The 27506-nt window shown below is 42.5% G+C and overlaps 1 protein-coding gene across 4 annotated transcripts in view; it reads left to right on the forward strand.

Annotated features, from left to right (window-relative positions):
* The first annotated feature begins 1499 nt into the window (after positions 1–1499).
* Positions 1500–27506, forward strand: part of GALNT10 (polypeptide N-acetylgalactosaminyltransferase 10) — a 79955-nt gene continuing 53948 nt past the window's right edge. The window contains exons 1-4 of one of the 4 annotated variants that reach the window (XM_054389142.1): positions 1500–1603; positions 7192–7220; positions 19054–19068; positions 19606–19618. In XM_054389142.1, coding sequence (XP_054245117.1) covers positions 1500–1603; positions 7192–7220; positions 19054–19068; positions 19606–19618 — 161 coding nt within the window. Of the gene's footprint in view, positions 1677–5192; positions 5220–7191; positions 7221–19053; positions 19069–19596; positions 19619–27506 lie in introns of all 4 variants that reach the window. The other 3 variants (XM_054389143.1, XM_054389139.1, XM_054389141.1) reach the window with 3 other exon arrangements.

Below are 27506 nucleotides of genomic sequence, written 5' to 3' on the forward strand. Positions count from 1 at the left end.
AAATCTGCTGGAAGATGCCATCTAGTGGGTTATGGAAGTTTATTTAAGTTTAACAGCACTTGCTGGTGTGGGTGGCAAGAACTGCGAATGCCGAGGCATGAAATGGTTTTCTGTTGTTGTTGTTGTTGTTGCTGTTCTAGGAAATAAAAAATTTCCCTGGGGGAGTTTACATTGGAAAAGACCTAATATTTGTTTTAGTGGTCCCCACAGCAGGGTAGTGCATGTCACAGCTTTGTTGTTGACATTAGCCAAGCTGCACGGCAGCACCGCTGGCAGGGCATCTCCCCAATCGCGAGGGCTATTTGCTCTTCATTTAAGAAATGAATCGACTCTTCATTCTTGGAAAAGCTGTTTTCTTCTTAAAAAACCCCACATCCTGTGCCTACATAAATGATCTAGTTCATGGTATAGTAGAAGTTACTTAATTTGTACCCAAATAAACAGCATTTCGGTTTAATAGGAGCCATTTATGGCTGGATTCAATGATCTTAAAAGGTTTTTTTCAACCTAATGATTCTGTGATTACCAGGGAATTGATCAGGCACAATCCTGCGTGTTGGTAAGGCTGGGTGATGGCCAACTTTATTTCTGTCCATGGAACACTGTCAACAGCAGCCTGTCCCAAACTGTCCCCCAAACTGTCCGTGGGGCAAAATGCAACTCTCTGGGAACCTGTACCACCCTGGGCAGAACCTGTAGCCATTTGAGCCGCACCTGCACACCTTGGTAGGAAATTGCAACCCTTAAGGAGCACCTGCAGCCCTTTGAGGAACACCTGTAACCCTTAGGGAGCACCTGTAGCCCTTTGAGAGCATCTGTACTCCTTGAAGAGAACCTGCACACCTTCATTCCCACAGGCTGCTCTACCTTCCCCTCAGAGCCAGTCTCTGGGTTCCATCGAACCCCGGGGGTCGATCCCTTCTCGCCGTTCCCCCTGGTGCTGACCCCTTGCACCCCTCACCCCAGCGCGTTCCATGCCTCGCAATTCACTATTTACGCAGGGCGAGCGTTGCCGAGCACCCGCTCACCACACAGCGCCCGGCCAGCCTCTGCTGCAGGGGCCGTCGCTTAATGGCCGCGGTTAACGCCGGCTGGCTGCTAATTGCGGAGCAATTAGCCACCGCGGATTTTCCCCACCGAGGGCCCGTTGCGAGCCCTCTCCGCGTCCGTTCCCGAGGCGCTCACCCATGCCGGTGCCGGGGCACCCCTGGGGAGCCGTTACTCGGGAGTCATTAGGTCAGCATCATTAGCAGGGAGCGGAGGAGCGCGGGGCGGGACGGAGGAGCTGCCGGAGTGAGGCGGGGCCACTTTCGGCGGCGGGGGGCGGGGCAGCCAGGGCCACGCCTCCCCCGCGCGCGGAGCGGAAGTGCCGGAGTTGCCGCCCGCCGCTGCCGCCGGGCGCGCGGGGGAAAGTTGGGCTCCCTGAGGGCGGCGGCGGGGGCGGCCGGGCCGCGCTCCCTCCTCCTTCTCCGTTCTTCTCCTCCCCGCCGGCGGCTCCGATGCGGCGGAAGCAGAAGCGGCTGCTCCAGGCAGTGGGGTTGGCGCTGGCCGCCCTCGTCTTCTTGCCCAACGTGGGGCTCTGGTCCCTTTACCGAGAGCGGCAGCTGGAGGGCGGTGGGGCGGCTGGCGGGGAGGGGGCCGCCGCCGCGGGGCCACCGGGGGCAGCGGCCGGCGAAGCGCCGGTGAGTGGCGGCGGGGAGCGGGGGTGAGAGCATGGGGTGTGTGTGCTGAGCGGTCCCCCGTGTGCATGGGGTGGGGAGGTGGGAGCTGCGGGGCGGGAGTTGGCCCCCGTGGGAACAACTGGCTTCGCATGAGCTGAGGGCAGAGGGGGTTGTGGTTCCCTTGTCACAAGAGGACCTCGGGGAGAGAAGCAGCAGTCGCCCCTTAGAGAGGAGGGAGAGAGGGAGAGGAGTGGAGGGGATGGGCTGCTGTGTCCCTAAGGAAGGAGCTGCTTTCCTGTAGCCTGTGTCTCGGTTGGGGGATAACGCGAGTACTTTCTCGGTAATTCTGAGATGGGAGGACCGGAGGAACTGCCTGCATTTTTTGGCTGGTAAGGGAATAAATCAAGGTCTTTGCTCCTTGCTCCAGGTAATAAGGAAGAGGGGCTTGTCCCATGCTTGCATGGAAAAGGACAGTAATTCTGTCTCCTATGCGTGCCCCTCTGTGCCCTTTCTCTTTTTCTGCCTTGGAAAGGTACAAGGAGAAACGTCACCCGTTTTCTCTGGGTCCCCGCAGAGCTTAAGGCATGGGCTAGCAGAAAGTACCAGGTAGAGCTTGAAGATTAGTCTGTGTATTGATCCTCCTTTGGGAAAAGAGGAGCAGATAATCCTCCCTGAGAGGGGCTGAGGATGCCTGATGCATACGTGGCCTGATGATATTGCAGTACATGACTGCATTCCTTCTTTGTCCCGCTGGTGTAGTAGTAAGTTTAACAGACAAACCATTCTGCTTAGTGTGTGAGACAGGAAGGCTAGATCACCCAAATTAGACGTTTGAAAGCTCAGTTTAGCTGCATTTACTTTTGGCTGTGTAATTGCTTTATCCCCTTCTGGATTTGGCTTTGTACCATTAAGAATGATTGGGACTTGAAAGCTTGAAATGTCTGTGTGTAACTATCTGTTCAACTGCCACTCTACAAGGCTCTGCTTGTTCAAAACCACTTAAAACTCTTAGTTGTCTAAATCTTTCCCTCCTTGGAGACTTGCCGCTATGACTGCACTGTAAAGGCTGGAGAAACCTACTGTGGCAATTTCTGCTCTGAGGGAGAGAAGGCTTTCAGAAAGAGGTGTAGTCAAACTGGGACCAAGCTCTTCCTTCCCAGAAGAAACATCTTTCAAATTCAAGCATTTAGTGCAAGTCTAGGTATAATCATGAGCATATCCTTGTAACGTCCCATGCTGGTAGGGAAAGGGATCAGTTCTTACCTGCCATAAAACATAAATTTGTAGCTGATTCTCAACCTTACACAGAAATCCCTCTGACACAGAGAATGATCATTATGTGCTTGGAGTTCTTGATGTTACTGACCTATGCTGGTATTTCTGCTGGATGCAGGGAATCTTATTTTGCATCACTGTAGTTCATTGTTTCACATGGCAAAATGAAGACCATTATAAAATTGCATGTCTTCCAGAGGTTATGAAGAGAAAGCTGGTAATTATTCTTAGAAGACTTCAAAGTTCCATGTTGGAAAAAGCTGCTAATTCTGATTAAATCTATAAGGGACAAAAACCACAATGACACTGGGGGTTTTGGGTAGCTATAAGCCAGGCAGTTCCTACAATGCACTACATCACTGCTGATTTCTGTGTATGTACAGTGTTCTGGATATTTAGATCTACTCTGTTGCCTGTCTTGTATAGAATGCTGACTCTGTTTTTCTTTATGTCTGTTTAAAGTATGGCAGCTGTCAGTAAATTGAGATCTGCTTTTGTTTTGATGATGTGTTGAGCTGGGCAGGAAGCGCCTGTGCAGCTCACAGGAGAATTTGCAATAAAACCTCTCTGCACTTGTGTAAATCACAGTTACTGGGTTTTAGGCTGAAGGCTTCATCTTCCAGTCTAATTATCAGGGAATTATGGGCTGCAGTGGGTCTATGAGTGAAAATATACATGTGTTAAATGCATTTTTTTTTTTTCAAGGATCAGGCTCTGAAATGATAGCTTTTGTACACTGAGCAAGGGAAAATGTGCCCTAAAGGACAACTGTCTCCTCTTGTAAAAATAGTTTCAGATGAAACAGAATAAAGACAAACCAAACAGTGGTGGTTTTGGTGTTTGTGTTTGGGTTGGGTTTTTGTTTGTGGGGTTTTGGTTTTTTTCACTGTTGTCACAGAGGTATCTCCCAGCTGACTGCAGAGAGGTTTTTTGAGCATCCCCAGATTCAGTGGTTCCAGCCTCTCTTCCTTGGTCCTGACAAGCATTCATAGGTTTTGTCCTTACTAATCAACTTCCAGCTTGTAAATGAGTGTGCTGTTTGCTCGTTCATGAAGCCATTCAGAAGAGCTGTCTTAATGCTAAAACTGTAGATGATAGGAGGCTGCATTGTAAAAAATTATATTCATAGCAGTTAGAAAAGATTTCCTTCTATTTCTGCCCTTAATTTGCCTGTTTTGCAGGCTAATCTTTGAACTGAGGACATTTTGGATGTGATACAGAATTGAGCTTTTCAATGAAATATCTGTCCAGGTTCATTCTTTCTCTTTAAATGGTGTCTGCTGTTTCAGGCAGTAGTTTTGTCTTTCAGAGTAGCAACAAGAGCAAGGAGAAGGTTTTAAGAAGCAGCTGAATTAAAGCTATGAAGCAGTTCCTAGGGCATAGAATTGTGGTGTTAAATATTTCAGGTTTAAAACCTGCTAGAAGTTTTTGTTGTCAGACTTTTGCTGCATGTTACCTTCCAAATGGCCATATATCAGCGTAGGCGATTTTGCCTTATTTAATCTTTTCAGTGCCTGAAACAAACATGTCAGAAAATTAAGCAATCAGGAGCTATGTAAATATATTCTAGGAAAGATTATGCTAAATGGTTCCTGCAGAAGTGTCTAGGCAGCTAATTGCTTCTGTATTTACATGTTTAGAGGAAACATTATGGTGGCTGAAAATAATGTATAGCTTTAATAAGGTGGATTAGGTCTATGGTCTTTCCTTCTGCCTTTGGGTTTGTTCTTCTGCAGCTCTGTTGGGTGCTTCAGGTTCCGTGGAGAGGTGATAGCCTTAAATCATCAAGGTCTTGGCCTCAAGGTCATGCTGCACATCTCTTTAGAAAAGCTGATGAATTGAGTTACTCTTCCCTGCAGCTGCATGCTCAGGAGTGTCCTTTATCAGTGCGTATGTACAGTTGCCCTGTAGATGATAAGAACTGGGAATTCTTTTTTTCATGGTATGTGTAACAGGTTGGGCTAGTGTCACACCTTTAAATAGGAACCATGGTATCAAGGTACTGAAGTGTTTCTTCTGACAGTGAGAGTATGAGCTCAGAAGCATCTTAGACTTCATGATTGTACCATTTTTCTCACCAATACACGTGTATTGGTGTGCTCATGTAATGCAGATTGACTTGTGTGTAGTTTTGTCTTTTTTTAACATAGCAAGTATCCAAAAAGTCAAAGCATATGATCTGTAGGTGGGGATAGGAAGAGGCAAGGGAAATGCGGCTATTCCTTTTGTCTGTTGAATCTCTGCTGTCTTCCTCAGAGCCTGCTGAGCATCCTCAGCCAAAATGTTTAATTGATGTGTAGTCCTGCACTACGTAAAACACAGATGAGTTAGTCTGGGGGCTTGTCATTTCTGCTTGGACTAATGCAAGTATTTATGGGACTTCTAATGCTCTGCAGAGATAACTGCACTCTGCCTGTGTGGTCAGGCTGGAGATGGCACTTGGCATGGTACCTGCTGTTAGGGAAATGTGGCATTTGAACTCAGAGGAGCTATGCTTGAATATCTCATTCTTTGAATTGCTGGCTAAAAGCACTGTAACACATTAGCTGCCTTTCACTGCAGGCATTTTTATCTGATACGATGCATGCTTTGTGGAGTCTCCCTATAGCTTGTAGCAGTAGTAATTTGTGCTCTATAAATTAACTCGCCAGCATGATGGAAGTGTATAAATCACATCGGTGATTGTGTGGTGCCCTCTGCTGCCAGCCTGCTGAACTGGGATGCACCTGCCTGCTGGTACGTTGTGAGTGAGAAACCAGCTGCACACTTCTGGTTGACAAATGGTTTGTGAGAATGGTCCTCTTGGAACGTCTGGGGTCGTAAACTTTGGCTTTAGTGAAATTAAGCTCCAAGCTTCCAGCTGATATTGCTGAAAATGTAGCCCTAATGGTGAACTGAGTGGGGAGCAGCACTGTGCTGCCTTCCAGACTGCTGCTGCTTATGTCCTCCTCAGCAGAGGAAGAAGATAGACTTTGCCATTCTGACCTGGGGGCAGCTATGAGGCTGTCAAGGATTGTCAGCTTCACATTACGGTTGGCAAAAGCTAATAAGGAAGAGGGTGGCTTAGCAGACTCTGCTGCCAAGACTGGGGAGGGGCTTGGGAAAAATGAGAGGAAAACCTCTCTGCTCTCTGACAGCCAGAGGGAAATACCAACAGCCAGAGGTAAACAACCAACTTGCAATACTTCCTAGGCAGATTTCTTTGGTAGTTACACTGGCCATGCCCTAGACCTTGATGCTGCTGCTGCTGCTGCTGAACTCTGGGGTCTGGTTCCTCGCAGACCTCTTGGAGACTGGAGTTTGCAGTTGTGTTTGCTGGTTACTTCTCAGCTGATATAAAAGCAAACTTTGAAAAGCTTGTTTTGGTAAGCATAGTGTAAAACAATGGGTATCTGTGGACTGGTGTGTAAGAGCTGTACAAGCCTGTTTAAGAGAGACTAATTTCCAGTATGGGCTACTCTAGCGTTGGTCACTTCAGCATACTTACGAAATGAGCAGGTTTTCCTGTACTAGGTAAGTGTGGATCACACTTCTGATTAGCTAAGTGAGCTGAAGTGAACGTGAAAGGGCTAAACCAGCTCACAGCAGTGAAGTACAAAGTAAAATTTGGAAAATATTAAGAAAGTGGAGCTTTTAGTGGTCTTCATTTAGTCTCATTGTTCCCTCTGGTGACCTTCACTGTAGCAGCAACACAGAGCTGAAATGAACAAATGGGCTGTATTTGAGGTCAATCAAAGGTTTATTATACTTGTAGTTCTTCAGGGGAGGTTATCTTTGTCGTGGAGCAGGTGCTTCTGTTATCAGACAAGTGGTTCTGTTTTGCCGTTCAAAGGTGCTCTGTGTGTAGTTTTTAATACCTGCAGTAGTTACCTTTCTTCAAGGAAGGAAGATCTCAGCAGGAAAACTTTGTCTCCTGACATCTAGACTGCTTTTTAGGTCACTAGTGAAAACCGTCATCATATAGTGGTCGCCAGAGCTGTGTTTTCTTGCATGAATATGGATGAAATCGTGAGAGACAAAGATTTAAGAGCATTTATGGTTACAAATTTCCCAGCAGACAACTGCCATGTCTTTTACTAAAGTGAACTTGAGAAATTATTGGAAAAATTCTTAGCACCAGTGAGGAGTTCTGGTGAAATTAGGCGGAAAAATGCTATCAACCAGATGTTCAGTTACATGATGATCATCTTCTGCTCCTTGTTTAAATACAGTTACAGGCATTGCTATGAAAAGAGAAAGGACTGCAGTTAACCTTCCTGGTCAAACCACCCACTTGCTGCTTCCGTTCGCAGTCTTTGCCAATACCAGGTGACACAGGCAGGTAGCCCTCAGCTTCCTTCTGGAAAGTAAAGAGGTGATAGCATGCATTAGAAGTTTGTAGGAGGTATTCCACAGTGTGCTTGAAATAGAACTAGAAGTGGGGGGGAAAGAACAAAAAGGTGCTGCAGAAATTTGTTTTGATCCAGCATGAAAGGTGCTGTTTTGACCTGCTCGCCTGGTATCCTGTTGATGTTTAGCAGAGCTGCCATTGGCAGGCTTTTGTGAAATGCACCTTAATTGGAGTGCACTGTGCTGAGTTTCATGGTTCTTCAGCATGGTGTGAATGCTTCTGTAAGCAAAGCTGCTGTGATAGTTACCATCAGAGGACAGTCTCTCTCTAGTGTCCACCATACCTCACGTTTTCCACTGTGTTAATTCTGTGGAATCACTTCTGTCGCTTTAAATTCTTTGGTAGTAGCATGGATAATGCATGATACTCTCTAGATATGGGGGGAGAGGTAGCTTCAGGGACTGTGCAAGCAGACATTAATGAGTATTTAAATAGTTGTTAAATGAAATGTTACTTCGGTCAGACTGAGGTAGTTTGGGTTAAAGCTGAACAGTTACTTTTGTTAACCTTGTATCTATCTGTTCCTCTTCTGGAATCAAGTCAAAATAGCCTTTCTGGCATAAAATTGTATGTAGTCTTCACCTGAGCTGATGTCCCTGGACAGAATGGTTTCAGTCAGTCCAAGTGCAGCTTGGCTATTCCTTCTAGAAACAGCTTGCTCTGGGATTCCTCTGCTTCTAGAGAGAAGTATAAAAGACATTATGACTTGACTTCAGGTCCTAGATTGTTCACAAAACTGATTGTTTGCAAAACTGATTGCTGCCAGTGGGGACTTTTAGCAGTTAACAGGAAGTATGAATCTGTTTATCAGATTTCACAGCCTCCTGAACAAATCCTGATGCTCAAGTCACTCTCAGGAATAGAACAGTGAGATGCTTTATTTCCAAATCTATGGATAATAGCCTCCCCTTTCTAATTTTAATTTTTGTGTTCCCCTTTTGGGCTGCCTTTCATCTTGTTTGTGATGAATAAACTTTCAAATTCTCTATTATCTCTTTAAGAGTCCACTAGCGATTTTTACCTTCAGATCTGGCATGCTGCTTATGACTTCCTGCAAGCCAGGGAGGTAGGATGTGTTACTGGTCCTGCTTTATTCACCATGAAGGCTGACCCCTCAGTGGTAGTAGTATCTTCTATCAGTGTAACTGACACTCGTGGTGGTGTTTCCTGCACTTTGTGTTAGCCTGGCTAGATGATGGATGACTAAGAAGGAAGGGAGTGTTTATGCAGCTTTGTTAAGAATATAAGTAGTACTGGATATCAAATTATGGCTGACTTGTCACACCGTGCCTCTTTTGTTAGATTTAAAGAGTCTGGCAAACGATTGGAGACAGCTACAGATAAGTAAATCGATATGGAGCACAATAAGTTGCCAGGCAGCCCTCCTTTTCAAATGCCTGGGTAGAAGTGACTTCTTCTGTGACTGAGACCTGCTGGCAACTCTGCATCCAAAGTCCTCTGCACCCTCTAAAAGATAAGAAATATGTCACTTGACATGTCTCCTTATTGTTCATAAACTTGCTAAGGCTTTAAATTGCAGCTTCAAAGAAGGGAGATCTACCATTTCTTGGTCCTTACGTTTGCTTTTCTTTCTACATAATTAGCTCTTTTCTCTGCCCTTTTGCAATTCCTCTATTTTCTCTAATCTTAGCTCCAGGGTTAAAAGGGAGCTCTCTAGAGCATATATCTATAATTAAGGCTTTTAAACCACAGTTACATTGGAGTATGAGCAGTGCTCTGGAGTAGCTGATACTCAAGGAAGAATCTTGCTTCAGTAGACAAGTTGGTGATGTTACTATAGCTGAGCTCTCTCCTGGCCCAGTCATGGAGTTCCCTCTGGTACTGCCTCATGTCTTCCCACCTTGACAAGTTAGCTTTCTAAGGGTGATGACCAATAATGGCTTATCTTCTGTAGCTGACAAGAATTAAAAAAAAAATATTCTGCCTGTCATTTTCTGGAGAACAGAGACTGCTAGGTATTGCACACATGAACATGTGCCACCAGTGTGAGTCAGGGATGAAATTCCTCACTTGGTCTGGGTGCTCTTGGGGGTCTTACAACTGCAGTGAACAAGAGCACACTTAGAGGCAATTACTAAACAATAGTTAATGGTTTCAAATTTGCACCCTATAAAACTTGGTTTCTATTACTATATCATTTGCTTTTCTCTACTACTGAGTCAAACTGAAATTCTAAGCAGTTTAATAATAAAGGTTTAAAATGGAAACCCTATTTTAAGTGAGTTGGTGTAACTCCTGTGGGTATTGTGATTCTTTCCTTGTCCAGAAATAGAAAGCAACGGAAGGGGAGGAGGATGGAGTCAGCAAAGGTTTGCCTGCATACTGCTGCCCAGCCTGCTTGAGAAGTTCACTCTTAATGTTTATTTGGTGTCTGTCTTTCAGTCTCATTTTTCATCTGCAATACTTTTTTCTTCCCAATTAGCACAAGTAGCAGAAAGCAGTTTCCAAAACCTGTCTTTCAAAGCAGTGAATGTTGGTATTCTTCCTTGTTAACTTGAGTGTTGCCTCTGCAGCAAGGTAACTTGACTTCTGCTCAGAGTATCTCCCCTCAACATTAATGTTTATTTCTCTCCTGTATGTGATGTGTAGCTGGTGTAGCTGATGTAGCAGTGACCTGACACCTTTCCCTGGTGTACCTTTCTGGGTGGATGCAGTTCACAAGGTGACTGCTAAAGTGAAATTTCCAAAAAACATTTCAGAATATTTTAAATGCACAGAAGCTGCAACTGTTTGCTGAAATAATGAGCAGCCAAGGGGTTAAACTTCAAACAAACGTTGAAGGGTGTTTTCCCAGGTACAAATATTTGAACTTCTGTCTTAAACTTGGATGAAGTGAACTCTCACTTCCTGCTTTGGAGCTATTTGGTCATAAAAAGAAAGGATTTGCACAATGATCAATATGACTGCTGCAAGAACTTTTTTGGATGCATAAAATCTTCCTTCTTGTTTGACTGCTCTCCCTTTCCAAAAATCTGATGAGAATGACATTTTAGACTTTGTTAGTCAAAGTCTTGTGATGTTTCAGGGCTCTACCAGATCTTCTCTGGAAACACTGTCAGCTGTCCCTCCTACACGCATCTTTGCTTCTGCCCTCCTGAACAAACGTTTTTATAAGATGAAGTTGTTATGAAAAGTTCTGCTCTGCTTGCTCTTTGAAGCCTGTAATCCATTGCTTGCAGTTGTGTGCAGGCTAAGGTGACTTTTCACAGAGAAGTCATCCTCCTCTCTATTTTTGCTTATGGTTATTCAGAAGATCTAACATTTAAACCCTCTAGTAGACAGTCTTGTTTTTCTTCCATGGAAGATCACGTAGGCTTGTCTGTATAAATTACCTTTACTTGTGTTCAAATTCATTTGGGAAATTACTTTTACCTAGTTCATGACACTAGCAAGGAGCCAATTTTTCTCCATGATGGAAAAGAGATTTTGGTGTGTTGTGTTTTGTTTTTTCTTGAGCTTACCTAACATTTCTCAGCCTTCAGATGAAATCCAAAGAGAAGATTTTCCCAGGGACTGGTAAGCAAGAGCTGTTGCTTAATAAATAAAACAGGTGAAACAGAGTTTGAGTGTTCTTCCTGCTTAGACCAAAGTTTTCAAGGATGTCTTAAAGTGTGATGTTCCTTTGAAAAATAAGAGTCTTGGTAACTTTGATCTAGAGTATGATACAAAAATAACCACATAACCAGGTCTGGCATCCCATAAGATTTTTTGTTTGTGTTCTCCTTTTTGTATTATTATTTTTAAAAGAGTTAGCAACTCCATCACTTCTGCTCAGACTGACTTTAATCTTAACTCTACTTCCTTGGAAGTGGTTCTGTTTAGAGAATGTATTTTCAGCTCATGCATGTGAAAGCAAGATGTATTCCTTCAGGAAAGAAAATCAGAACCCCAAAAGCTAGATAAATGCAGACAGAACGCTGTTGTAAAGGGCTTCACTTAGGCAAGTAAGATATTTTCTGTAACATTACAGAAGGTCGTTTAAATTTAGCCTGACTGTCAGTTCATGTTAGCCACTATGTAACAGGCTTATTCTGGATCTCAAAAAGAAGTGAACCCTGTGATTACCTTCTCTCTTCTCATTTATCTTCCAGGTGGCCTGTTGCCAGGGTTTAGTGTGTGATAGCCAAGTAATAAGGAATAACTCTTTTCTCCAACTCCTGTGTATGTTAGTTTTGCTGATCCACCAAATACACTCTGGACTGTCTCTTCCCTTTGATTCTTAGACTGCAGCTTACTGAGTTGGAAATACCTAAATCTCCTATTGATGTTTTGCTGTTGCATGCTGCCCAGCTGTGGGGGTTTTTTGTGGCCATTCTGGAGACTGATTCAAGGTGCTAATCTATCCTGAAAAAAAAATTCTCTTCAGAAAGCTAGCATCTGTTCACAGGTCTTGTTCAGAGCAGCAAAACTATATTGGTACAATTACAGTGTTTGGAATGAAGCTTCTCAAAATTATTTTGCTTGCCTGATTCTGAGAACATGGAATCAAGCTGCAAAAACATCTGCAGCGTTGGAAGACCTGGGATTTTGGCATAGAAGCTGGCAGAGGTGTATCTGGTTTTATGTACAAGACCAGAGGACTATCCAAGTTATCGTTGTTTCCATTTTCCTGCTGTTGCTGCTTGGTGCTTTTTGCAAGTGTGGTTCTATCCTTCTTTTACCCCAGGCTCTTTCTGATCACCAGATGTGGGTTGTGTGCTCCGTGAATCCCCGTTCGTGTGGCAGATTGGAAGAGTCAAACCTGCAGCGTGTGAATGTCCTTTATGCATTGTCCTTGATTTTTGATTGCTGCAGAGTCTCTGTGTATAAAAGAAAACAGGTTTTCTCTCACCAAATTTATATATTTCCTGCAAATGGGAACTTGGGCCAACTGATTACTGAAGAGGAGTCCTTGGCAAAGCAATTACAAGCTAACAAGAAAGAGCCTCAAACCTCAGTCTGTGCCAAGACCCTTTCTTTTCCTTAAGTTTTGGCCAAAGCTCTCATCAATGTAAACTAATACTGGTTACCATGGGTGAAAGGCCTGAGCTCAGGAAACAAGTGATGCCTTGTGGCATTCCAAGTGCTGATATTTTTATAATAAGAGGCTACTCATAGTAGAATGAGAAGCTGTGAACTGATGCACATGAGCAGAGAGCACTGGCATTGCCAATAGATTAGTTGGGAATTGTCAGTTGTGTAAATGAACTCAAACATTGGCTTAACCTGAAAATGTTAAGTGAAATGTAAAACTACATGTTTTCTTTCTGGATATTTGAAAACAATAACAAGTCATCTGAAGAGTTGTTTTTAAAAATTATTTCTAGAGGCTATGAGTTATCAAGCCTAATGCAGTGAAGTCTATTTTTATAGTCCTTGAAAACAAAACCTGACAGTCCATATTTGCCAGCACTTACATTGCTCTGGTGACAGTGCTTCTTTTTAAAGCATGCCAGAGGAAATGCTCTGTGTTGGAGCATATGTCAGTGATTAGTGGGGCCAGTGCTGCAGGATGAAGTGAGAGAAATATGATTCTGTGTAGCAAAAGCTGAACGGACAGAACATGAGAAATGTGGTGGTTTATGGTTTGGTTTTACAGTAGGACTGGAGGATGGTTATTTTTAGGGTTATCTGTGTGTAAATGACATGCTGCCTTCCAAACCAGTGGAAGTATTGCTGAGAGAGCCTGGTGCCTTTCTCTGTATGTTTCCCTTCAGTTAGGAAACTATTAGCCCTTTGAATCTATCATAGTTTATGCAGTAAAGGTATTTGCACACTCTGTTTATGCCAGAGTGAACTGAAAGCCCTGGGAAAGCCCTTTGTTACCCAGCTCTTGGTGTGGATTTAGGCTGAAGTGCATTTGAGGGGTCCAGTAGAGAGTGCTCCTCAGCAGCCAGCCCATCCCTGTGGGTCCAGGATTCTTGCTAGACAAGCCCCTTAAGTGCATTGCTCATGTTTTGCTTCTGAGTAGTTCTAGCCACCTCGTCCTCCTCCCTGCAGCCCAGCAGCTATTCCTGGGATTGACCATCTCTTGTCAACAGCATTGAGTTCAGACTCAAACTCTGCATGAGCCATGTGAGACTTCAGGTACTTGGCTTTGAAAGCCCTGGAGTGGAGGGGAAAGGGAGGTGGTGCCATGCTACTCTACCACAAGGATCCTTGACAGCTTCAATTCAAGAGCGGCAGTGCAGTAGCTACAGCACTCTGTTAACTTTGCTACCCTGCTTTTAACCCCCCCAAAAACAACACCCCAAACAAATAAGCCCTGATCCATGTAAGAGAAACAGCTCAGGCACAAAAGCATGTAAAGGGGTGTGAGTGTTTGATTCTTACACAATATAGAGGCCACCTTCTATGTAAGGGCTCTGTGTCCAAGACCTGGAGCAGACAGAGGTCAAAAGCCAGTTGTTACCCATCTGTTTTGTGTTTGATCCTGAAGGTCCCTACAGACCTTACTTAAGGATGTAGACCCCACTGTGGGAATCACAAAGCTGGAAGTTCTGCTGCAAGATGCATGGCATTGCAATATCCAAGTGTCTTGCAGATTTAGCCCTTGACTTCAGTCATCACTCCAGTGCTGTAAAAGATGGTCCCCTGCCTTAGCCCATTCTTTATATCCTGTCAGTTATGTTGGAGTATGCCAAAAATTTTGTGTTCAACGTAAGCGGGAGGAAAATGAAAATGTCCTGCTCCCTTTATCACAATTGATGTCTGTATTTGAACTTTGCCAGTATTTGCTTATGAAAATTGCTTGTTTTCCCCTCTGAAATCATTTTGTCAGAGTAGCTCAATACAGCTTGGATTAAGGGAGGGCACAAGAGATTAGAGAATCCCTGAAAACTAGAAAAAGAATGAATTAGGCTTCTGTATAGCATTACCTGGCTGATATCAAAATTAGACTGCTACTTTTTGTTGAGTAGACATTTGACTATTAATATTTAAAGAAATAAGGCAAGAAGACAATTTACTTTCAATTAAAACTAATTAAGTTGCAAAATAATTGTCTTGAACTCACTACAGCTGTGACTTACCTGTCTTGCCCTTTTGTGTAGATTTTTTCCTTCACTTTAAAGAATTTTTAAAGCTGTTTTAGGTCTGGGGTTTTATTTTTTTTTTTTTTTTTTTTTTGGTTGGTTGGTTGGTTTTTTGCTAGCCTGTAAACTTCTTGCTTTTGAGTAACTCTTGAGACAATTAGAAAAAAAGAATTAAATTCTTTGAGCCCTTCAGGGAAAAGCAATGGCTTCATGAGGATTGATTTGTGTTTCTATAGCATGCAGGATGCCCAGTCAGTAATCTACAAGGAGAAAGTAAAACACCCAAAGGAGGACTGCTTCCCATAAAGTAATATCATCTGAAAGTATATTTATCTTCCTTCTCTAAAGTTGCTCTATGGAAAATGCCTTAAAAATTAGATTGTTTGGTGGTACTTGTACTGAAAAAAAAGCAGCTAAGCAGCTTCTCAGCAGTGCAATAATTCGATTTTTCTACTGTCACAAGTACTGCACAGCTTTCTGAAAGGGACAGTTGGATTTTCACCAGTGACTGAATCCAGTGTCTTAAGATCTTGGGCGTTTTCAGTCTTCTGATGTGTGGTGTCTCTCTAGGTTTTGTAATTGCTTCACACTTAAATCTGTTGGGCCAGGTATGAGATTTCTGGATTTCCAGTTTCTTCTTCCTTTGTTTGTCAGAGCTGTGAAAGGTTCTGATTTTGAACCTTATTTTTCATCTGATTCTTTACGATTGCTACAGGTCTAAACATTTAAGAGGAGCACCAGCTTACCTCAGTTGTGAGTCACACCTTCACAATAACAGGATGTCTTCAGCATCACTGAGGCTGGATCCGTTAGTAATGGGTTCACGTGGGGTTTCGGCTCTATCTGCAGATACAGTCTTGGTTATTTTAGCAGAAATATGTGTACAAGTGGCTCTTTGAAAGGCTGTTGTTCCTGAGTAGCAAAGCAAAGGCAGTGGCTCTGGATAATCAGCAGTGAGGCACGGTGTTCATCCTTCCTCTTCTGATGGAAGGCTGTTGGAAAACTAGCTGTGTCTCTTGCTTGTGAAGTATTAGGACACGCAGTTATGTAGACTTGTTCATCGACTCCAGTGGTCTCCTCTGTTCAGGAGGTGGAAAAGAATACCAAAGAAAACTTTCTTTCATCCTATTTATAAACCTTGTCAGCTTAACATGAATGATTTTGGGCATGTGTTCAGTGCTGCTGGATTATGCAGTTAGGATCCTGTTCTGGCTGCAAGAGCAATGTGTAGCACATCACCATTGAGTGTGTGTGCAATCTGTTCTTGGTTCTGCACTGTGTGCAGTCAGCAAGAAGGGTCAAGAACTAAAAGAGATGAGTTTGTGCACCTGGATCTTGTTTGAAATCACAGGGTACAAAGCTTCTAAAGCCTCTAAAAACTCTCAGCAGCTCCTTAAAAGAAGCAGCTGTTTGGCACAGAAGACCCTGAAAGCTGCTTGGTTATGGAGTACTCTTAAAATTTAATGAAATATAATCCAACATTTTAATTGCATGTCTGGATTTATGAATTTAATGTCAACTTCAGCAATTATGCTTAGTACCTAATGGGGCTAAACTGTGTGAAAATGAATCTCCTCCAAAAACTCTAACCTTAAGTCATACTAATACTTGAAAAAGCAAGAAGGGAGAGGCAGCAGTTGGAAAGATATCCCCTGGTTTCTTGAAGCTCCTCAAGTTTTAAGTTACTTCTATGGTTCAGAGCAAACTTGACTTTAGCTTACATTATGAAAATTTCCTGCTTACTAGTCTGCAGAATATTTTGGACAACCTATATAGGAGATCTCCTACAGCCTATGTAGGAGATTACCATGATCTGTAGCAAAGTGGTGGATGTGTTAGCTCTCTTAAGCAAAAGAACTGCAGAGCTGCTTCACAAAGGGATTTATTGTACCACAACTAGTAGCCACAAATGCTGACTTGGGTCCCTGGAACACTGAATGTTTGAGATGTGGAGATGTGGTAGAGTTTGCAGCAGGAGTTAGTCTAGGGTTAGTTTAGCCACATCCCTGTCATGTAATCCTGTACCATCACTTCAGTCAGTGTCAATGTTTGTGGGTTTGCTGTTGGCAGCTTCTTACCAATGCTGCCTTTGAGAGGTGACAATAAAAGAACAGGAGGAATGCTGCTTTTATCCTCTAACTGCTGCACATGAGATTGTTTGCTGTTGAAAGGGTAGGCAAGGACAGTCATGTTATTCCTTGGATAGTCAAACTGTTACAGTTTGTCTCTTGCACTTCGAGTGTATAGCTGTGTGTCCAGTCTGAAATGGGTTGCTACTTCAGTGATTCTTGCTCTTCATGGTGGTTTCCATTCAAGCCCAGCATAGCATAGTGAGAGAATTGATGTAGTTCTTGCCAGTTGCATATTCACTGATCTTGGCAGAGTCACTGACTGCTCCCCTTTCCAACTGCATAGTGGGAATGAGACCGAATGCGCTTCTCTGACGCACTGGACTTCAAAAAGAGGAAATAAAATCCATTTCTTCACCTTGTCCTCAGTCAACGTGCCAAACCCAGCTGGTAGAATGGGCAGCATTAGGCAAAACACTTGGCACTCCCTGACTATAGTAAGGCTGGCAGTTTTGTTGCATGAGACAGCTGGCATCCTGTGGATCTGACACAGTGTTTGACATAACTATTAATCTGTGTTAATGGATTGCCTGAGTGGCCTTAATTTTTCATTGTGAAGTCAGCAAGGTGGATGTTTTAAGTCTGTGAAATGTGTGTTGCCAAGGCACCCACCCAGCTCAAAGGTGGGAACCACATTTTGGTGCAGCAGGTTAATGCACAGTTGATGCTGGAAGTGCTTGCACTAAAGCAGAGGCCTCGGAGGTGATGGATTGCACATCCTCTCCTGCTTTCATGAGTCAAAATAGCTCTGGTTTCTGTAGTGGTGTGCAGATTGAGATTGAAGGAAAGTATCTATTGTGCAATTAATTTTCTTTAGTGTATATATGACAGAAACTAAGTGTTAAGGTGTTTTGGTATCTTGCAATGCAAGGTACTATCTAGACAGAGTGGCATCATTTGGATGGGCAGCCTTCATAAAGAAAGAAAGGTGTCTCTGCTGTGGCTTTTGCTGCTCCATCGTTGAGTTTCTATTGCTAGAAGGAGACCTGTTGTACTTTGTGAAGGTTAGAGTTGAAAGAAGTTACAAACCAGCATTTCAGCAGGGTTTAATCTCCTCAAAATAGTCTCTTGGGAACTGCATGTACTTGATAGGCCTTTCAAGACATAAGCCTTCTCTAAAGAGTAAAGGAAAGTTCATTGGTATCCAGACAAAGACCCTTTGGCCACCTGGACTTAGATGTCTGCTCCTGGCTTGTGGGTGGTGCTGTCTGAGCTGTGGATATAAGGTGCTATGCAACATATTTTAGTAGGACTTAAGCTCCCCTGACCTAATTTCCTTACTTTTTTTTTACTGGAGCATGGATTACCAGTGGCTTGCTAGTGTAAAAGCAAGCAGCAGTTAATTCTTGTAAGTCAACTCCTATATGACTGCCATTTGGGTGATGCAATCTTTTTGGAGAAAAAGGAGCAAATTCCTCAAATGAAGATGATAACAGACAGGGATGGGTGATCCTGGTGCCAAATACTGACATGACAAGCAAACTGCATGTTAAGACTTGGATGGAGCTGGTCACTTCTAACTGCTGCTTTCCTTCTCTAAGTCAGGACTGATCTCAGCTTTTAGCCAGAGCAGGCTTCCTTGGAGGCCTTAACACATTCCACAGGATTCCAGATTGTTCTGAAAATGCTTTCTAAATGCTGTCTTAATTAAAGATTTCTTTAAGTTAGAATTAAGTTATTAAAATGTTCCAGGCATTTTGTAGAAGTCTTTGAAAGCTGACTGTACATTCCTTTCAAAGTTGATCTACTGCCTATTGTGGGTTACAAAGTAATATTGTGCTGCTTGTGGGCTAGATAAGTTCAAATAAATGTATGAAATCTTTTTTTTTTTCATTCTCTTTTCTTGCAGCTTGCCTTTTTTGTGAACTGACACTGTCATTGAGTCACTCTTCAGGATTTTGCAATTGTGCAGTTGTGGTTCCTTAACTGTAATAGATAAAAATGTCTAATGTTCCTGAGAGGGAACAAAATCTCTGGGTATGTCAGCCTAGATAGTGCTGCCTGAGACTTAACAGTCATCTAAAATGGTTTGGTTTGGTTTGGTTTGGTTTGCAGAACCTGCAGACACTTGGAAATGTTGGATGATCATACGTAATGGGTTTTGGACTTCACAGAAAAATTGTGTTATGTGGAGTTGTTGGCAGCTCACATCACTGTGGTGCTGCAAGTATTTCGTTCACTGCTTAGGTGATTTGAAGCTCACAAGTGTTTAAGAGATGTGTCTTTAAAGCCAGATTACACTATTCCATGTCTGTCCCTCCCAAGGTCTATGAGAAGAGGTTGTTCTCTGCCATCAAAGTAGTGCCTTAAACTCAAGTTGTGCAGTGAGTTTTGTAGATACTCCTACTGACATGGATTGAGTGCTGTTGTTTTGGGGGTCTAATTAGGGTTTTAGGATTTTAAAGGCACTCTACAACTAGCTATGTTCTGTGTGCCATAACTGAAAGGCTGGGTATTGGAGGGAAGTGTGTTTCTGTAACAATAAAGCAGAGCTTTTGTCTTAGAAGATGTGTTTGCAAGAGAGCTCTGTCTCTGTTCTCTTTCCAAATCCATGATCTGCATAGCTTATGTTCTGCCTTGTGTTTTGCAGGTAGTTTGGAGGAGGTAGTGGCTTCAGCAGAGCTGTCACCTTTTCCTGGTGAGAGCAGAGTTAACTTGTGCAGGAGATGATACTCAACCTCTCCTCTTCTCAGCCAGAGTCAGGAAACTTGGCTGCTTATTCAAAGATGAAGTCAGTGCAGGGATGCATTTCTGAGCTTACAGTTTGTCTTTGACATTTTGCTGCTCAGTTCTATAAAGTTGCATAAGATAAAGATAAAAAATATTAAAAAAAAACCCAGAACCTTGTCAGTTTATCTTGCTTCTGCTGGGACCCATGAGCAGCTGTGAAACTGCTTACCAAGTTGATGTTCAGGTTCTGACTGGAAATTGCAGGAGCACGTTGGCTTAGAACTCAGCTCCAAAACAAATGTGTGGTTATAGAGAGCACTATTATCATGTACATCATCCAAGATTTTTTTACACTAAGTGAAATGTCAATTGTTTTCTATTTGCTTTGTAATCTTCTGATGTATCAAAAGCCCTGTAATTACCTATCCTTATTAAAGCTTCTGCAGTAGGAATGGGTGAGTGTCTCTCTATTTGCTGTGCAATTACTGTTAAGTAATAGGAAAGCCTGGTAAGTGGTCAGTCAGCAAAAGCATTACTGGGAAACTACAGGGCTATTGAGCACTTAAAAGCTGAAGACAAATTTTGAAGTGTCTTTGTGTTCTGAAAGAAGGAGGGGAGGCAATTCTTAGGCACTTTGCACTGAGATCAGAGACTAAGCAGTGATGACAATAAGTGAGGGACATAATATGTGGGTCTGAGGAAAAAGAACATTTCTTTCCTAAAAGAACAAAGTATGACAGGGCTGTTTATCTCCTTGAAGTTTCCCAGGAGATATGAACCCTAAATATGTTGTGCTTGGCCTCTTCTATCATTGTACTAGATGATTTCTTTGTGAAACATCTTACCCAGAGAGGTCAGTTTTCTGGTACAAGCCTTGCTCCTCTTTTCCTGCTCTGTTCTTAAAAATGTTTTGCAGATTTGCCTTGTTTGTGAGAGGTGGCTCCTCCAGAGCAGCATAGATAAGAGGAGGTTTATTGCTGCTTGCATTAAAAAGACAAGGCAATAAGTAGGTATGTGACAGTTGCTTCTCTCTGAGCCACAAAATGACATGGTTAGACAACCATATTGGTTGGACTCTGATCTTGAAGGTCTTTTCCAACCAAAAGAGTTCTACCATATATTGGGGAAGGTTTACATAATTTTTGGACCATTTCTGAAGCACGTTGTATATTTATTCAGAGGATTTCCTCTGTGTTCACTCTCTGAGTTTGTTCTCTCACCCTGGATCTGGATTGTGGTCTGTCCTTGGGGATCGTGAAGCTCTTTGCTCATAGACCACAATAATTTGCTATTTGTTTTGAGATGGAAGCACTTGCATGCCTGTTGGTCAAGTTCCACTTGGTTTCAACCTTTCCATGCAGGAATGCCTGTTTGGGCCATAGGCATAGCTGAAATAGCTGCTTTTCCAGAATGCTTGCTTGAGTTGTCTGTGAAGCCAAAGCTGTGGGAGGTTTTTTAGACAGTAATTTAGCCTGAACAAATGCAAAGTTAGACAAAGCATGTTGAGCTGGTGGCAGCTGAAGGTATGTGTAGAAGCACTCCCTAAAGGAAGGGAGAGGCTTTCCAGAGTGCCCTGTCAGCAGCTGGTTGTACGCACAGCAATGAAACTTTGCCCCTATCGTATTGCTGGAGTGAGTCCACAGCTCTGTAAGTCTCAGCTATACCCTGTGAGGTTTGTATACCTTCTATCTTTGCTCAAAAACCTTTGGAACAGGAAAATGCTATCACTTTGTTTGAATGACTTTTGTTCACAGGGGAACGGAAGACCTGGGTCAACACCGAGTCCCTGGTTCAATTAAAGCTCTGCTGTCATTCACTTCATTTGAAGCATGAAGCCACTATTTATTTCAGGTAGAGATAAATTTTAAACCCAACAAACTGAATTACTCAGAAACAGATGTCATTGCGTGCACCTGTAATGCTGATTACCTGACAAAACAATTGCAGGAAACTTATTTCTGGGGTAGAAGTGAAGGGATGTATTCTGGGCGTGCACTTTATGATGCCTTCTGGAGGCTGACATCTTTTACTAGAAAGATTTTGGGTGTTTGACTGGTATAGTCAAAACCAGCTGGATTGTGGGAGTTTTAAGGGTGGGGTTTTTTTAAAAGCCTAATAAGTCCAATTAGTAGAATTCAGTTCATAGGAGTTTAAAAATTAATAGTAAGTTACCTTGTAAAATATAGATCACTTGAGACTGAACTAAGAGTAGGCATATGGGTTTGATTTTATGTTTCCCATCAAATGCTGGCACAGTACTGAGGCCAGACAACTTTTATTTTCCTGATGCATTAGAACCAGCTGCAGATGTTTTAGACATTATCGCTTCTAAAAGGGATTTGACAAATGTCTCCTGGAAGCCAGCAGCTCTGTAAATATTACATGCAGTGTATTCTGAGGAAATGCTGAAAATAAAGTTTCAGGAATTAAATGTTCAGTGTCTGAGTCAAGAAAACTTACTTTCTGCCCTTGCTGGGGGATTTGCTAGCTGAGAACATTCTTCTGTGAGGCAGACACAGATGTGAGTTGGGACACACTTAAGAGACTGGAACAAATACTGCCATAGATGGCCTTGCCTAGGATGTTATCTACTGGCCCTCTATTGCTAATACTGAAAGGTGGACACTTGCCTGAAAAGGTACTTCAAGATATATCTAAAGGCTGAACTGAAATTTGTAACAGGTATGCAGCTTTTTAGCATTGAGAGGGGGGGAAAAAAGATATGTTTTTATGTATGGAAACATTGTTTTGTGCATCAGTGGAAACAGCATGGCCCCCTGCTGCAGAAAGTACAGTGATATTTCAATTACTCTGTTCAGGATTAATGTAAAGAACTTTAAGAATCTTTTTGTGCTTTTTGTCTTTGCTGTAGAACTTTCAATTGAATACTCACCCAGAAGAGCATCTTCATACATACATGGGATACAAAATGCTGCTTGCCTGTTGAGATGTATGGCTTTGGGGTAGAAAAGGACTATGTGATTGTTGACATGGGAACTGCATCACATGTCCCTTATTTCCAGAATTCAGACAGCTTCATCCATCACTACATAAACCATTCACTCATTTCTCAGTACCCTGAGAGAAGCTGGAAAAATATCTGTGCTTCACTGTAGACATCTCATTAAAATGTGAATCAGTACTCAGCAACCCAAGCTCTCAGTCAGGTCAGTACAGGAGGAGAGAAAGGTGAGGCAGGAGCCATCCTGCAAGGACAGGCTGAGTGCATGAAGGCTGAATGCTCACAGTTAGGTAGTGGAAACATCCCCTTAGACAGGGCTGTGCCAAACAGGCAGTAGATGGGATAAGGATTGGGTATATGTTAGCAGTCCATCAAGTAATAGTTGTCCTAATTGTTTGAAGTTGTTGTGGGTTTTGCCAAAAATCTATAGAGAGTTTTAAAGGGAAATGAGGATTGCTTAAGTGTTACCAGCAACTTTTTGTGCGCTCATTTTATTCTAAATAAAAAGGTGTTTCAGAATAAGGGATATACCTTTATATATAAAAGGTTAACAATGCATCTAATTAGTACCACCCAGGGTAACCAAAGGGAATCTCCTGGCCTGTCTGTGTTACCCCTAAAGAGCCTACCTCCAGCTTCAGACCATTTTAAATCTAAGCCATCTTGTGCTCTTTGAAATCCCTGGAGTCTGCCTGGCACTGGGGAGCAATTCCAAGAGAAGATTAGAGATGGCAAGCATCAATGGGTAACTACTTGAGCAGGGACCTGCATGCTTTGCTTGAAGGGACATGGCAGAGTGCCCTGCAGCGGGGAGCCGAATCAAGCAAATGCAAGTCTAATGATTTGGATTTTGCTACTTCACATTAGTGTTTAAAACTGCTTAGATATAATCCTCCTAGCAAATCTCTCCCTGCTTTGAGGTGGTGAACATTCACTGCTGCACGCTGATTTTTTAAGTATGAACTAGTTATACTGAATTCTTGTGCAGCTGAACAAAGGCTCTCACTGACGCCTGGCAAAGAGAAGTTTTCATGTTTGATTCTGTTTGTACGGGAGCATAAAATGGTTCTTTGTATCAGTAAACATTCAGCCAAAGGTTTGGGTTTGATACTTGCCAGTTGTGCAGTGACTCTGGAAAACATGTACATCAAATACTTGTTGTGGGGTGTGTGGAGGGATGTGTAGTTCTATTGAGTTGCTGTAGAGCTGTTTTTTGCACGTGTTTTATTGGACTTGTTTTCTTGTCTTACAAATTACTGTTAAGAAAATTCACGGTGGAGGTTGCTGTTCATAAGAGGAATCTTTATGGTTGCTCAAGCAACAATAAAATGTTGGGGTTTGGTGAATTTTTTTTTCCCCTTCAGTCACCCAGGATATTTCCACTATCTCTAGAGCTTACTCTGGTTTCATGCCATGACTTCATCAAAAAAAAAAAAATCTCAGAAGATAATATGTACCCCTCAGCTACAGCTGTCTTAACATACTTATGCTCAGAGGTCCCTTCTCTCTACTGTGTATGGAGCCCAAAGCCCTCACATTTCTGATTAAAAGACAAGCCACATCCCATTTTCTGAAACATCAGTCAAAAGCAAGGCAGTATTTTATGCAGCACTTGGAAGATTGATCTGAGTATTTTGAAATCTGTAGTAGCTATGAACTTTGGCTTGCATCTTCTTACAGGGAAAGGAAAATGATCCCGCCTCTAATGGAAACTAGCAGAAAGTTGGCTTCTATTTAAGTCGAAGGAATTTGAGGTGGTTTCTTGTCCCTGTGGTTTAAGTGGAATATCTTGGCTTGTCCAAAACAACTGCTGCTTTTGGAAAATGCAGTTAAAAGAATTTTGGAGGTTAAAGTATTTGATTTTTCCCACATCACCACCATGTACTATAGTTTCTTCATACTTTCCCTTCTCGGATGAAATGCTTAGACTATATTGAGAGCTGCTGTGTAAATTGTTACAGACAGTTGTTACTGAGGATGGAGGATTAAGTGATGAAGGCTTTTAACTACATCAGTATTGGGGTTTGGGGAGGGGGGGTGTTATTTGGTATGCAGTGATCTTTCTGAAGCTTGCAAAGAAGATGACTTAAATAGAACAATGTTGCTCTGGAGTCATTTAATCAGGATCTTCCTTAACTGTCACTGAGATTAAAATGTTAACATAGGCTTGATGCAGATGCAGTTCTGAAAGCTAAAGTAAATGCCTTTTAAAGATTTTAGACAGAGAAAGTGGTTTAAATTGTAGCAACCAATTAGTTTCAATGTTTGGTGGTAACTTTCACATGTTGCATTTTCAGAAGGCAGTTGCCTTGTTTTTATAATTCCTTACAAATGTAGCTTGTGTCCCAATGATCTTGCATGTGCCCACTTCCAAAACTGGAGCTGTGTGTCTCTAATGGGTTTAGTTTGGGATTCAAATTCTTGGGGGGAAAAAAAAAGGCTTGCCACATGGAATCATGTTCCGTGATCTCGTGGGGAGAGACTGCTTACAGGTTTACATGTGGTTGACTTTGCTTTGGGCTAAAGAATCTGCCTACTTATTACAATTACTTTTGACAGATAGTGTGGTGCTTGGTTGGTTTTCTTTTCCCTGAATTTTCACAACCAGCCTTCCTCTTGCAGTTCCACTTGTGCTTAAAAAGCCATCTTTCATACCACAGCCTTTATCTCCCACATCTGTCCTTTACTTAAGACTAGCACTGCAGAGATGATGTTTTCCACAACAGGTTAGTTGATTGAATACTATGACAAATTATTACAGCTACTTGAAAGCAGTTGCTGCTGTCTTTGATTTTACAGTGCCAAGTTCCTCTGTCTTATGTAAGTGCCAAAACTCTCCAGCTCCCTTTTGTTGAGGTCATTATGTGTGACTCACCTGTAAATATGTCATCCCCATCTGTCCTCTCCTTTACAGAGAGGAGAACAGATGTTTCTACCTGTGCTTCAGGCACTTGCTGCAGGAGATGGTGACCAGGCTGTCAAAAGCAATCTTTATGGGCAGGCTGGTCTTTCACAAGGAGATGTGTTTACAGAGCATGAAATTAACATTTTTGCACAGAGGCAAATAATTGCTTACAATGGAGACTTTAGTAGCAGATTTGAAGCTTGAATGATTATTAGTAAGGTCAGGTGGAGCACATAGTGCTGTCCACCTCCTGAGCAAAGTCATTCAGAACTTTTTAGCCATTCATTTGTGCTGAAAGATTTTGAGATGTTGTGATGTTCATGCCTTGAGCTTGTCACTTTTGATAAAAGCTTGTAATAGGCTGTGTTGCTATATCTGGTATGGTTCCTTCAAAATCATTCTGGAATGGAAAACTGGGGGTTTGATCTGCAGAAAAAGGAGGGAACCCCCATTACCATTATCTTTGTCTTGAATTATTATCTGGTAGTACTCTAGTAATGGCAGGGTTGAGGGTTTATATCAAGTGTCTGTGAAACAGGCTGTTGTCATGAACAGAAGGGTTCTCTGTGAAAGCTTTCTGTGCTCAGGAGATGGGTCTAAAGGGCCAGGAGGTTTTGGGTAGCATTGGCTGCCCTAAGCTGCTCTGGTTAATGCCCTCATTCATTCAGGTCAGGCCTTTTTCTTGAGCAGTGATGAAAAACTGTTTCCAAAGAATGGATATTGGCAAAATTAATTAGATTGATTCTTCACTTATGACACAGATCAAGTCTTGAACTTCAGTATTCTATGGTAATAAGACCGGTTCATCATCACTAATTGCATCTCTTCATTCCCAGTTTCCTCAGCCTGCTTACTCCTTCAAGGTGACTTCCCCACTCAACAGATGCATGTGTCTAGCAGAACATTTAAAAACCACAGAGCCTGAAGCAGATGAAGTTTTTGTAAAAGAAATTATTCCTTTGCAGTTAACCACATCATGGAACGCAGTAAGCCTGACTGACCAAGTGTCCAGTCAAACTTCACAGGGCAGGTGGCTTTTCCTCTCTGCACACCACAGCTGTAAATGGTGTTTGAGGCTCAGAGCACTCCATTTTCAAGATGCCCGTGCTTTTTTGGGGAGTTGGAGGAAGTAACCAACATCACAAAGGCTGTTCTGGAAAGCTTTATAAAACACTGTGTGATACACACCCATGATCTTCCCATTGCTTTTCTGTAGGACATCATTCTGCAGAGGCGCTGGGACTTACAGCTTAGTTTTCGTTTTCATTTCGTTTCAAGAATGTTGGAAGAGACCTCAAAGATCGAGTCCAACCTGTCACCCTAAACCTTATGACTATCTAAACCATGGCACCAAGTGCCACGTCCAATCCCCTCTTGAACACCTTCAGGGATGGTTCACATTGTTAGTGACAGTTGTGGAAGTTAGTGTTAGTTGTGGCACTTCAGAGGTGCTGGGACTTCTAGCTTAGTTCATTGTTAGTTCTAATATAGTGTCCTCAGCTGTACTGAAAGGCAGTGAATGTGACTCTTAAAAGGAATATCCAAACATCACCTGACTACTCCCTGGAACAGCTGTCCTCATGTTCTGGGAACACCCAACATCTGGACTGTGGGCTATATCTCACTCCCTGCTCCCATTAAAAGAAGGCTTTAAAATAGTTTAAGCTATTTCTATACAAAACTGAACAGGGATTCACCTTCAGATTCCTGCAAAGAGGTGAAGTGGAGCTCAGTGTTGTAAGCTGTGTTTTGCCAGTGCTGTTTTTGCCATGAGGCATTAGACCATAAATTTTCAGAGGACACAAGAGAGATCATGCGCACAATGAATTGCTCGGATGCTCTGTAACAAGGCTTGCTAATAGCCTGCCCTCTTGGAAACAGTCCTAGCAATGTCAACTTTTATTGTTTTTCCTCTTTAATAAGACTTGGTAGAACAAACAGCAAAGCAAATCTTGAGGAGTTTGTCTCTGTCGTGCTTTGCTGTATTTTATGTACAACTGTGCGTTTTATTTCTTTATTGATTTTTTTGGGGGGTTTTGTCGATCCTTAAGCAGTATTATTTCAGTCTGAAGTGAGACTCATAAAAATAGTAGCTAGAACTTGTTTGAATCAAATTGGGTACTTCTTTATGCTGGTATGACAAGCTGCAGAAATCTCTGTTTCAGAGAATGTCCTGCTATGCAACATTTTTTTTCCTCAGTCCCATGGTGCTTCATTATAGCAAGGTTAGACTGTGCCATAGAGAAAAGAATTTATATTTTATCATAGGGCTAATTGCTATGCTCTTGTAATGACCCTGAAGGACACTAAAAGCTCCAAATAATTCAGTTTCTCTGGAATATAATCTCTCCTGTGCTAGTGGAGCTACAGCAGATCTAAGAAAACAGCAAATACTGTGGTATATGATCCCTACCAGATGCTCGTGAGACTGTTGGGCTGCCATAATCCTGTCCAGAAAGCAAAGTTTTTTGGAATTTGAT

Source organism: Indicator indicator, chromosome 18 (assembly GCF_027791375.1).
Source record: "Indicator indicator isolate 239-I01 chromosome 18, UM_Iind_1.1, whole genome shotgun sequence".
Lineage (NCBI taxonomy): Eukaryota > Metazoa > Chordata > Aves > Piciformes > Indicatoridae > Indicator > Indicator indicator.